Source organism: Geotrypetes seraphini, chromosome 3, assembly GCF_902459505.1.
Source record: "Geotrypetes seraphini chromosome 3, aGeoSer1.1, whole genome shotgun sequence".
NCBI classification, from domain to species: Eukaryota; Metazoa; Chordata; class Amphibia; order Gymnophiona; family Dermophiidae; genus Geotrypetes; species Geotrypetes seraphini.
This window is the reverse complement of record NC_047086.1, coordinates 112,983,210-112,996,080: the sequence shown is the minus strand read 5'-3', so window position 1 is coordinate 112,996,080 and position 12,871 is coordinate 112,983,210. Positions and strand designations below refer to the sequence as shown.

General features: G+C 39.8%; 1 protein-coding gene across 3 annotated transcripts in view; it reads right to left on the bottom strand.

Moving 5' to 3' along the window:
* Window positions 1-12,871, bottom strand: part of PLA2G7 (phospholipase A2 group VII) — an 88,240-nt gene that overhangs the window by 1,715 nt on the left and 73,654 nt on the right. For 2 of the 3 annotated variants that reach the window (XM_033938892.1, XM_033938891.1), the window contains one exon: window positions 5,972-6,120. The exons of the other annotated variant lie outside the window; for it this stretch is intronic. In XM_033938892.1, the coding sequence (XP_033794783.1) occupies window positions 5,972-6,120 (149 nt within the window). The remainder of the gene's footprint in view (window positions 1-5,971; window positions 6,121-12,871) is intronic. 3 annotated transcript variants of the gene reach the window in all.

Genomic DNA, 12,871 nt, shown 5'->3' with positions numbered 1-12,871 from the left:
TCCTAGGCCACAGTTCTTCAACCGCCGGTCCGCGGACTGCTGCCGGTCCCAGTGGCGTACCTAAGGGGGGGGGGGTGGTCCGCCCCAGATGCACAGGAGAGAGCTGGACGGGGGACCCGCGGAATTAAACACATTTCGAGCTGTGAGGCTCGTCTTCTGTTCCTACCTGCCCTGCCGCTCACATACTCACATATAGCTGATCGGAAGTGTTCCCCGATGTCAGCGCTGACGTCAGAGGGAGGGCTTAAGCAAAGCCTGCCCTACGACGTCAGCGCTGACGTCGGAGAATACTTCCAGTCAGCTATTTGTGCTTGGCAGGGAAGGCAGGAAACAGGAGACAAGCCTCTTGGCTCAAGCTCCGTTTTGCTGAGAAAGTTGCAAAGATGGGCTAGGAGGAAAACAAGTTTATCAAGTTTCAAGTTTATTATATTTGATTAAACGCTTTTCAGAATACAAAGCGTTTTACAAAGAAATAAAATTAAATTTCTAAAATCACAAATACATTGTAATTAAAATTAACTACTTTAAATTAAAAACAAACTGGGGTAAACAATCCACATGAAACAGTAGGAAAGGGGGAAGAAAAAAATACAATTAAAAAAAAAAAAAAAAAAAGTAAGCAGGTAGGGTTAGTACATAGGGAAGGTATGAAGAGAAGGAGAGAAAAAAAAAATAATAATTTTTGAGAACAAGAAAATCTAAAGAGAAGGGGAAAATAATCTGAATTTAATGAAGGAAGAAGAAATTCGGAATTAATTGGAAAATTAAACTTTTAATGAAAGGCTTCTTTAAAAAGAAGACATTTTAAACTATTCTTAAATTTTTTCAAATCTTGTTCAAGCCGTAAATATAGAGGGAGTGAGTTCCAAATAGATGGGGCAGTAACTGAAAAGATCAGGTCACGGCGAGTACCAATGATTTTTAATGAGGGAACATAAAGGGTAGCTTGTGAGGAAGATCTAAGAACTCTTGACGAACTATAAGGAATCAGGAGCCTATGTATAAATGCCGGAGTATTATTTTTAATTGTCTTAAAGACTAGAAGAGCTATTTTATATGTTATCCTGTATGAAATAGGCAACCAATGAGCGTTTTGAAGCAGAGGTGTGACATGATCGAATTTATTTGAACCTGAAATTACCTTTATAGCAGTGTTTTGTATGATTTGGAGGCGCCTTATATCCTTGAGATAAGCCCCCTTTAACAAGGAATTGCAGTAGTCTAATTTTGAAATAACTAGTGAGTGAATTAACGTATTGAGAGAAAATGAATCGAGAATTGGAACCAACGAACGAATCATTCTTATTCTATAGAAACAATTTTTTACCAATGCACTGATGTGTAATCGAAAAGTAAGATTGTTATCTATAATGATACCCAATATTTTAGTATTGGTAGTGAGATTTAGGGGTTTGTTATCAATTATAATTGGATTAATGAGTTGTGCACCTTCTTTCCCTGAGAAAAGCATAGATGTGGATTTATTGATACTTAAAGAAAGTTGATTAGCATTCAACCATTCATGTACTTTGGCCAACTTACGGTTAATTTCAAATATATCCTGTTTTAGTTCAGTTAATGTGGGAAGGATAAAGTTGGAACATGTAGCTTGTAATGATGTGTAATTAATTTGATCTTCATCAGAAATAATAGAAGAATTGTTAGTTATACTAGCTTTGATAGATGTTATTTTTGTGCAAAAAAAGTTTGCTAAACAGTTGGCTGAAGGGGAGTCCTCTGTAGGAAGTTCAGGTTTTTGTTTAAAAGTAGTTAATTGTTTTAACATTTTGAAAAGTGATGAATTCTTAATCATAGAAATTTTTTTACTATAATATATTTTTTTTGTATTATTGATCATTTGGCGATAATATTGAGAGTGTTTTTTATAGATTTCTACATTGTTTAATGTAGGTTTAGCGCGCCAATTATGTTCAGCCGAACGTAACTGTTGTTTTAATAAGGCAAGAGAAGAGTTAAACCAAGGGTTTTTTTGTTTTTTAGGAGAGATTATTTGGGTAGTTACAGGAGCTATTTTGTCTAAAAGAGATTGACAAGTGTTGTTCCAAGTGAGTAGTTGGTCGTTTATGGATAGAGATTTAAAATTATCCAAATCCAATAATGGTGCAACAATGAGCGAGTTATCTATGTTTAGGAGGTCTCTTACTTTAATGACTTTGGGAGACCTAAAAGGATCTTGAGGAGGATGAATAACTACTGTTGTTTGAATAAGACTATGATCAGACCATGGGACTGTGAAAATTTCGGGATCTGAAAAATTGTCAAGTATTTCTCCTGAGGTAAAAATCATATCTAGTGTATGTCCTTTAGTATGTGTTGGGCCAATTTTTAAAGGTATAAGGTTAAGATAATTAGTGTGAACAAGAAATTCGGAGGTATAGGGGTTAGATTTGTCATCGAAGTGGAGATTGAAATCTCCGAGAAGTATGGTAAACGGAGAAGTTGTGACAAAGTTTGAGACAATAGATAGTAACTGAGTGAATGTAGATAGATTGTTTGGTGGTGGGTTGTATAATAAAAGTAATTTAATGTTTGGATTTGAAATAAGTTTTATTTGAATATATTCAATGGTACCTAAGACTTGAGTGATTTCAACTACTGGGGATAAATTGGATTTGTAAATGATTGCAAGGCCACCACCTTTTTTACCTGTATGATGATTATAACAAAAGTTGTAGTTAGGGGGAGCAGCATAAGAAAGATAAGCTTCATCACCCTCTTTAAGCCAGGTTTCTACAATACAAAGAAGATCGAGTGATTGGTTAGTTAGGAGGTCTTTAATAATGTGATGTTTGGAACGAAGTGATCTAACATTGATTAAACCTATTTTTAATGACTTTGATGTTGCTGAAATAGTGCCTTTAGGTAAAAATGTATTAGACACTTGAAAAGAATTAACAGGGGTAAGTTTAATTAAGTTATTGGGATTAGAAGTAGATAAGGAGTCAACTGGGGGAGGTCTGTGACCCCATTGAACAGGAATTTGGGATGAAAAGGGGTCCATGGATAAATGATTGGTCAGAGACCAAACTATAATAAAATGAATGCAAGAATTATGTTGAATTTTACTGAAAGTAGATTTTGAAATTAAGACAAAAAAAAAAGAAAGTACTAAATAAAGATAAAAGAACAAATTAAATGAATCTTTGAGTTGCCCGCAAAGTTACGCACAAAGGCGGGCGCTAATTCTGGTTTTTGTTTGTATTGGGGCTAGCTCGTCTAGGGTAGCTGTGCTTAGCCTGCACCATTGCAAGATGAAGTCCTTGGGGTTGCATTCTTGGACTGTTGCGTCTGTTTTAGGCCAGAATTTGGAGGGGTCGATGTATTTACGTGAGTTGTAGGTTGATCTGTGGGGTTTTGGTTTGGTTTTGTCTTTGGCCCAGTTGATGTTGAAGGAGTATGTGTAGTGGTCTGACCAGAGGGATCGAGACCACTTTCCATTTGAATCTCTGGTAGTAAGGGCTGTTGGGTCATGAAGGCTGCGATGTCTAGTTGGTGACCTTTCTCATGTGTGGTTTGTGTGTCTAAAATCTTGTATGTTAGGGCTTCGAGAAATGACAGTAGGTTTTCTACTTGTTTGGAGGATTAGTCTTCGAGATGGAGATTTAGGTCTCCTAGGATTAGGTTGTAAGTTGCCGTTAGTGGTTTCGGTATAGAAAATCTTCAAATTCAGATCTTGCTATATTCCAATTCCCTGGTGTTATGTAGCAGAACATGCAAGTTATGGATCATTTTAGTGTGGTGCATGAAAGTTGGCAGGCTAGTAGATCTATGTAAGGGGTGGATGTTTTGTCTAGTATATTCAGGTTTAAGGAGTTTCTGACTAAGATGGCCTCCTTTTTTTTTCCCTGCAGACCACTGTTATTTTGTATCCCTTAGGGCAGACTTCCAGTATCCTGGAATCTGAGTCTGATGTAAGCTAGGTTTCTATGAGGAAGAGGCAGTCAAGATTCTTGTTTTCTATCCAGTGTTTTATGTGTTCTGTCTTTGGGCCTAGAGCTCTGATGTTTATGTAGGCACATGTAAGTGTGGTGTATTCTATTTGTGGAAAACAACAAACAAATTGCAGATAATGTACAAGATGCAGACGTTGTTTATTAATAAAAAATGCAGTAACATACAACCTTATAGCCAACCAAGGGACCTGACACGGTCCGTGTTTCGGATAACACGCCTACCTCAGGGGTCCATGGTGGTTAAGGTATAAGACAAACCGCAAAAGAGATATCAAACAAATGCCAATATTGAACAAATATGGTCAAACGAGTCCTGGGTGGGAGTGCAATTATAGGTGGTCTTTAGGGTGGAGAGGTTGTGTTTTCTCTTGGAGGTTGTTGGTGGCGGGTGGTTGGGGTTTTTGTGTGATTGTGTGTGTGATCAGCGTTGCAAGGGCCGTTGGGGTGGAGCTGGTCTCCCACACCCGGCCAACTCCTTCCCTTGCGGCTGCTGCAGTCAGGCTGGGTTGGGGCAGCTCCCGATCCAAGTGGAGTGCCCTGAAGAGGAAAATCATTTTTGAAAAGAAGTGCCGCAAGGGCCTTTGGGGGTGGAGCTGGTCTCCCACACCCGACCAACTCCTTCCCTTGCAGTTGCTGCAGTCGGGCTGGGTTGGGGAAGCTCCTGATCCAAGTGGAGCTGCCCTGAAGAGGAAAAGCTCCTGATTGCTGGAATGCCTATCTGAATTTTAAGAACAGGTAGACTTTTGCAACATTTGTGAAAAAGCTGAAAGCATTCTAATTTTTCTATGTAGAATGCTTTCAGCTTTTTCACAAATGTTGCAAAAGTCTAGATTATAAGAACTGTAATTTTTTTAATGTCTTGTCTTTTGTGTGATATGTATTATTTCTTATGTTCAGTTACAGAGAACTTGATCAATTGTCGAGTCAAAAAAGTGTTTTTAAATAAGTCAATGGAGTTTATTGCCCTCTTCTCCCCAAAATTATGTACGTTAGAACAATAAATTCTCATGATCTACCTATCTTTTACCTCATTTCGTGCTATATAGCCCTACAAGGATAACCAGATATTGTAATTTATTTGCATACCCAAGGATCACTGGCTGTAAACACAAGTCCTTTTTGGATAGGACTTTCATGTTTCAAGCAAGTACACAGCAGTCTTGGTTAGGTAACTACATCAATGGAGCCAGGCTGACCTATGGCGCCTTTCGGAAAGAAATTAAAACTATTGTTTGATAGATTTATCTCTTAAACAGAAGGCACATTATATCTTATTCTATCTATCTATTTCAGCCTAGACCACCCATCCAAACTCACACATAGAACCCACCTGTTGCTATCCTACCCTAAAGGCCTGCCGTTACAAAAGATATCTAAATAGAACTCTTGCCTTCCAAGCAGGTCAGCTCAATGACTGGCTGGCCCACATCATCTCACGCACTTCATCCTACTTAAACTTCAGGAAATTACTAAAAACTAATCTTTTCACCCGAATCACACCCTAACCCCCTATGCCATTCCCTGGCCCCTTCTATCTCACCATGTTCTTTACGCAGATCGTCTTGACCTTCTTTCCTGTACCATTCTTCGCCGATTGTACCACCGTTTGCTGATTGTTCTATTTTTCTCTGTTTGTACCATTTTTCTCTGCCACCTATTTTCTCTGTTTGTACCATTGTACCAATTTCGCTGATTGTCCAGCCCTTCTTCGTTGTAAACCGCCTCAAACTACTATGGCTTTGGCGGTATATAAGAAATAAAATTATTATTATTATTATTCTTGAGTAATATGTTGTACTTTTATTATTTGCATTTTGTAATTCGCTGATTGTCCAGCTCTCTTCAGTGTGAATCGCCTAGAAGTCGTCTGATTATAGCGGTATAGAAGAATAAAGTTATGTTAAAGTTATGTTATGATCTCTCTCAATAACGTTCCCTATAATGAGAGAGCCCAAGAATGACACCATTTTTATAAGATAGAATAAAATACTACTTGCCTAAATGTTTTTGAAGAAAGGCTAATGCTGCTTTATTGATAATGCCAATAGCTGTGTAAGGATCAATTTGTCCCTTTAATTTGAATATCTTTCCAATAAATGTACCAGTCAGGAAAGTGAAGTCTGGAAAACTTTGATGGACAGATCCCCTGCAAGAAACCAGAAAGTAGTTATGAGGGAGTGCTGAAAGGTATAGCCCAACCCATCAGCTTCCTAAATTCTGAACAGTTATTTTGCCACTGTAGCTGAAAAGTGTTATCTTATTTCATGAAGTGCCAATTTGCAGAAGCAAAATTCTATGTTTTGTCATTGTTTTAGATCATTGATTGAACCATGTCCACATCATTCTCTTCTCAGTTAGGATGAGAACTTTTCAGCACCCCCTCATAAAAGGGTTATATAGTAATATATTATATTACAACACTACTTAATATGCCACATTTTCATTTGGCTCATGGTCAAATAAAATACTGGACTGTAAACTTAGCTATAGACACTACATACATAATAAAACAAATGATTTGTCAATTAGAGAATGGCATGGGGACAAATTTGCCCCTGTCCCCATGGGATCCCAATATCCCAGTTCCGTCTCTGTGAGTACTGTTCCTGTCTCATTCCTGCAAGCTCTTCCTTAACCGCACATGTCTCAAACACTTATGATTTTAAAATGTTTGAGGCTTGTGCAGATGAGGACAGATGGGATGGGGTGATAGAGAGTAGAGAATAACACGGGGACAAATTTGTCCCCATCCCCACAGGAACTAATTTCCCCGTCCCATCCCCATGAGTTTTGTCGCTGTCCCTATCCCTGCCCCATTCCTGTAAGCTCTACCTTAACCGCACAAGCTTCGAGGTGTTTGAGGTTTGTGCAGATGAGGATGGAGCTTGCAGGAATGGGGCAGGGACAGGAAAAGAACTCGCGGGGACGGAACGGGAAAATGAGTTCCTGCAGGGACGGGGGAAAATTTGTCCCTGTGTCATTCTCTAATAGAGAGATCCTGCAGGGACAGGGAAATTTATCTTCATTTTCTGTTCGTTCCAGTTTGACCAGTATGTCAGATGCCAATAGTAACTAAGGGCTCCTTTTACTAAGCTGCGGGTAGCATTTTTAGCACGCACTGCAGATTAACGCGTGCTAACCCCTGCGCTATGTGAAAAAACTAACACCAGCTCAATGGAGGTGTTAGCGTCTAGTGCACGTGACATTGTAGCATGTGCTAAAACCACTAGCGCAGCTTAGTAAAAGGAGCCCTAAGGATGTGGATTAATATGGCACATGACAAATATGAAATGCTAAGGAGAGGTCATATAAACTGTTTAATCTGAGAGACATCTGCAAATATGTCTATTGTCTTATTTGCTACAATCCCACTGCCTCTGAGGAGTGAACTTGGGACCAAAGAAGGAAAAAAGATGAGATTACATTAGTCAGTGCTAATATTCAGTGGCGATACCTGGTTAGTTCAGGGCCAGTCCATGGATGGAGTCAAGGTGAGCAGATCATTTATTCAATGATATATAAAGTAGTCCTAACTATACCTAGTTACCTATCCAACACAAAAAGAAAAAACCTCCCAAACCCCAAGAACTGGAACCAAACAAGGGGGAGAGACAAGAGCGGAGCTGGTAGAGTGACGGAAACACAACTGCCACAAATTTATATGTGATGAACACGGGAAAGCCCTCAGTCACACAGCCACCCACTGGAACTCCCAGCAGTACAGGTTGTCACTTGGCTTACACCCAGAAGAGTGTTAACTGTGAAACATCCCCGGGCTTTACTCCGTGTATAATTTTATAATAAGTGCACCCAACAGTGCTCGGTGTGAAAAAAGATAATTAATCAAAAAAACACACACTCTACCATTAACAGCAATTGTCTCTGCCCCTTGTCCAGGGAGCCAAAGAATCAAACGTCCAAATCCAGCAGAGCAAAAGAATGCCAACAGGAAGTACTTAGCTTCTCCGTGGAAAAAACAGGCAGCAGAGATCTTGATTCGTCCGACGGGACTCCGTTTCAGGGGTGCACACCCCCTTCCTCAGGAACGGCTGGACTGCGCTGTGACCCTCCAAATGATCCGGCACAGCTTGGATTGACAAAGCTGGAAATGGCCAGTTACCTATCCAAGCAGGACACTGAATATTGACCATACCCAGATAAGTCTAGATGCCGCCAAACATGGACAGATGCTAACACTGAATATGCAGTCCTAACTGGCCCACGGCAGTGAACAATTAGAAAAATGCACAAGTATATTCCCATAGATATAAATTGTAGAAGACCAACTATGGACTATATTGAAGCACAAACAAAAGGTAGCCTCCTGTTTGTCTAAGCTGTATAATTTCTCTGAAGTGGCTAAGACAATAGCTTTAGTAATTATAGTTGTGCTATGCCACTCCCTTCCCTTTGTGCATAATCTTCCAATTAGCCGTCATTTCTTTTTTTCTAAATCACCTCAATGATTTCTGATCATTTAACAGTACAATAAATGTACAAATACTAAATAAAAGGAATAGAATCTTTGAAAAGTCTTAATTGGTTTCTTATGAAATCTTTTTTAAAAATCTGATTTTGATGGAAAGCAATTAGCATTATAATTTGCATTTTATTAACTTTCCTTATAATAGACTATCTGTCAAAGCAAGGATACTTTTTAAATTTTATTGTTTCCTTTACAAAGTTCTATTTGGGTTAGTTTCAATCTACTTTCTTAATCAGCTCATTCTAAAAAGGGAAGATTATATTTTAAAGAAATTGAATAAAAACTTTGGGCTAGATTCATTAACCTGCCCGATTGAGCCCAATCCGGGCAAGTCCGACGAATTTACTAAACAAAAATATGCAGATAGGGGTGATCGGAGGAACGCCCCCATCTGCCTGCCCGGATCGCTGGTGTGCGATCCCTGCGCATGCGCAGATCATCTGCTTTCCCTGCAGATTGGGTGCGCTTGCGTTTTGTGTCTGTTCAGATTTTTTTTTTACTGTTTTGGGTTTTTTTTCCGGGCCTGACTCTCCTCCTGTTTGTTATCCCTGGCAGCAGCAGCCTCTTCCCTCATACTACCTGCTCTCTGCACCTTCCCTGCAGTGCGAGCCTGCGGGTTTAAAGTGGGGCTGCACTGCGGCATGCAACCCCGCTTTAAACCCATGGGCTCGCACTGCAGGGAAGGCAGCAGAGATCAGTCTGGGTGGCGAGAGGAGCAATTTCAAATTCAGGGAACCAACAGGCACTGCTCTCCCCCTGCCCCAGGACTTCTGTAGCCCCTGAAACAGGCAGCGAGATCGGGGCAGCAGAGAGCAGGGCAGAGGCGGCAATGGAGCAGGAGAGTCAGTAGAAAGGTGTGCGAATGGTCCCCAACAGTCGCTTTAGGAGTTGATCGGCCAGCCCAGTCAGATCGAGAATTTTGTGTTGTGAATCGCTGCCTTCCCTATTTTTGAATGTCCCTCCCCTCATTTGCATGCACAGATCGGAGGATGGTCAGCAGAGAGGTAAGGGAATTTGGTCGCTAAGGGGTCGCAAACCAATCGGTACACGATCGGTTTGCTTTGTGAATCTAGCCCTTTATCCTTCACCTAGAGGTATGAAAAGGTTAAAACCTTTTTGAACAATTATCTTATCAGGCAGCTAAACTAAGTAATGAGATCATTGTTGTAACTGAATCCTCTTGTCTTACCGGATGTTTTGCAGGAATATCAAAACTTATTTGTTTAAGGAATTAGGTTTTTTTCACATTAATATTACGCAAATTTGTAGTTAGAGGATAAATTGTTTTTTCAGTTTTATATACACCCCTCCCCCCTCTTTATCAAGCCATGTTAGGGTTTTTTTTATTGCAGACCATGGCAGTGAAAGCTCCGACACTCATAGGAATTCTATGAGCATCGGAACTTTTACTGTCACGGCCAGTGATAAAAAAAACCCCTAACTCAGCTTGATAAAATGGGAGTTATATTTTTATTATTCCTGGATATGTCCCAGTTTCTTAAATATACTGTGAGCCGCTCTGAACTGTAAGATACAGGCGGATTATTTAATATTATTATTTATTTCAGTTTTGAAATGTTAATGAGTTATTTCTTAGATATTTCCATGTATACAAAGAGGATCTCCCTGTTCTTTTTATAGTACATTATTGTGCCATCTTCTGTTAAAAAAAAAAAAAGACAACACAGGAAAGTGCTGAAGGATTTGGTGTTCTAGCTCTGCTAGAGTTCTCTGTTGAAGATAGAGAGTTAATAGGGCTACCTAGTGGCAATATTCTTGCATTCAATAGAGAGAACATTTTTTCTTTTTTTTTTATTAATACCTGCATGTACCAAGTTTATTAAAATTTTGATATAACGCTAATCATCATTTCTAAGCGTTTTACAATAAAATAGGGAAAAATATTTAAACATTCTAAATATATATTGGACGAACTGGACAAACAAATAAACAAAAGGGAAGTAGGGAGAATTACAATTTAAAAGAAAGGAGGACATGAAAGGTAAATAACAGAAGGGAGGCAAAGGAGATCAGAATAGGAACAAGGCATCAGCAGAATCGTTTCAGCATTCATATGCGTCTTTAAAAAGGAAGGAAAAGATTTCCTTTGAATTTATCTAAGTTTTGTTTGGCCCTGATATAGGGTGGTAACGAGTTCCAGTCCATGGGCGCTGCTGTAGCGAATGAAGAGGCCCGCCGCGTACTGATGATTTTTAAAGATGGTACATGAAGGGAGATGCTGAGAAGAGGATCTTAGGGCTCTAGGGGGATTGTGTGGGATTAGTAGCTTATGAATAAAAGCGGGTTCTTTGGTATTTTGGGTTATAACTTCATGGCTTCAGAATGGCTTTTAAAATGTCCCAGGAAATGCATTAATAAAGACCATACTAAGGGGCAGGGCCAGATTAAAGGGCAGGCCCAGTAGGGCCCATAATTGTCACTTTTTCAATTTTTTTTAATGGCAATACCGCCCCCCCCCCAATCGATAACGCGGCTGGCTGTGCTCCAGAACAAGTGATGTCAGAGGGGGGGTGGACTGGCACCTGCATTGAGGTGCAGGAATGTCCTGCGATGACAGTGTCAGCTGGCTCTGCTCAAAAGAAATAAGTGACGTCAGAGGGGGATGGACCGGCACCCGCAGTCATCGTGGGACCTTGCAGCAACTACCCACATCTGCTGGTCCACCCCCTCTGACGTTGCTTACTTCTTCCGGAGCAGAACCGGCAGCTGACATCATCACGGGACCTTGCATAGCATTGGTTTGGAGGGAGGGAGAAAGAAAGGGGGCAGGGTGGTATGGAAGGGTGGTGGAGAGAGACATAAGGGGAAAGGATACTGGATGGAATTGGGTTGGAGGGAAAGAAAGGGGGCAGATGCTGATGGAATTGGTGTGCAGGGAAAGGGGAGAGAGACATAAGGGGAAAGGATACTGGATGGAATTGGGTTGGAGGGAAAGAAAGGGGACAGATGCTGATGGAAGTGGAGAGCAGAGAGTAAAATGCTAGACCATGGGGGTGTGGGAGAGGGAAGGGAAGAAGAGGAGATGAGAGAGATGCCAGACCATTGGAGGAGGGAATGGAAGAAGATGGATGCCAGACCAATGGGGGTGAAAAGAGAGATGGAAGGGGGAGGCATACAGTTTCTGGAAGGGGCATAGAAGGAGAGAAGATGCCATATAGAAGGGGCAGAGAGAAGGCAGACAGTGGATGAAAGGAAGAGAGTGACAAGAAGATGAGGAAAGCAGAAACCAGAGAAGACAAAGGTAGAAAAAAAAATTTATATTTATTTATTTTTTTGCTTTAGGGGACATGCGTCACTGTTTCTGTGGTGTTGCATTGTATGCAGAGTCCAGCTTCTTGGTGGTTCAGTTTAACCTTTGTCTACGTATTTCTATTTTACCTCCTTTTTACAAAATCGTAGAGTGTGTTTTAGTACCGGCTGTGATAGTAACAGCTCCAGTGCTCAGAATTGTATGAGCGTCTGAGCTGTATTTGATTTCTGTTCGGATACGATTTGCCCAATTATACTAGGAGACTTTAACATTCATTTTGACAACCCGATCAATTCGTACTCAGCCGAAATGATTAATTTCGCTAAGACATTAGATTTGGAACCTCTTATTAACGAATCTACACATTCGTCGAAGCATACTCTGGATATGATTCTCACAACCAAACTTCAGTCTATAACTCATTCACTATCCCAAATTACACCAGTACCATGGTCTGATCACTATTTAATTGTATTCGATTCTTGCAATTCTCATCCTGTAGAAACAATCTCTCCCTCTGCGTCCTTAAAAAAATGTACGTTTAGAGATTATTCCAAATTGGAAATCTCTAAAATTTCTACTTTCTTTAGCCCTTCGATTCTTATACCTAACTTTGACTGTATAGACGATCAATTATCCTTCTGGAACTCTTCTTTAGAATCTTGTTTAAATGCAACAGCTCCTTTAACCTCCAAAACTATCTCTTTCCGTAAAATACGCAATCCATGGTACTCAAAGGAATTATCATTAATCAAAACTCAATTACGATCTCTAGAAAGAAAATGGCGCGCATCAAAATCCCCTGTTAATTTACAACGGTTTAAAGAACATGCACATTTCTACAAAAATAAAATTAATCAAACAAAAAAAACTTACTATTCTAACAAAATCTATAAAGCTAAAAACAGCTCTGAACTATTTTCAATTCTTAAATCTATTACGCCAGAATCAAAAATCAATAATAGCTCATTTGAATCTACTCCCAAAGCACAAGATTTGGCCAATTACTTTTGTGATAAAATTGAGAAATTACGAAAAACCTTTTCTCTTCAAATATCTGAAGAATTTTCTCACTCTTCAGATTCATCTGTTGTACCAACATCTAAATGTTCCAATTTTAATCTTCCATCACTTAAGGAA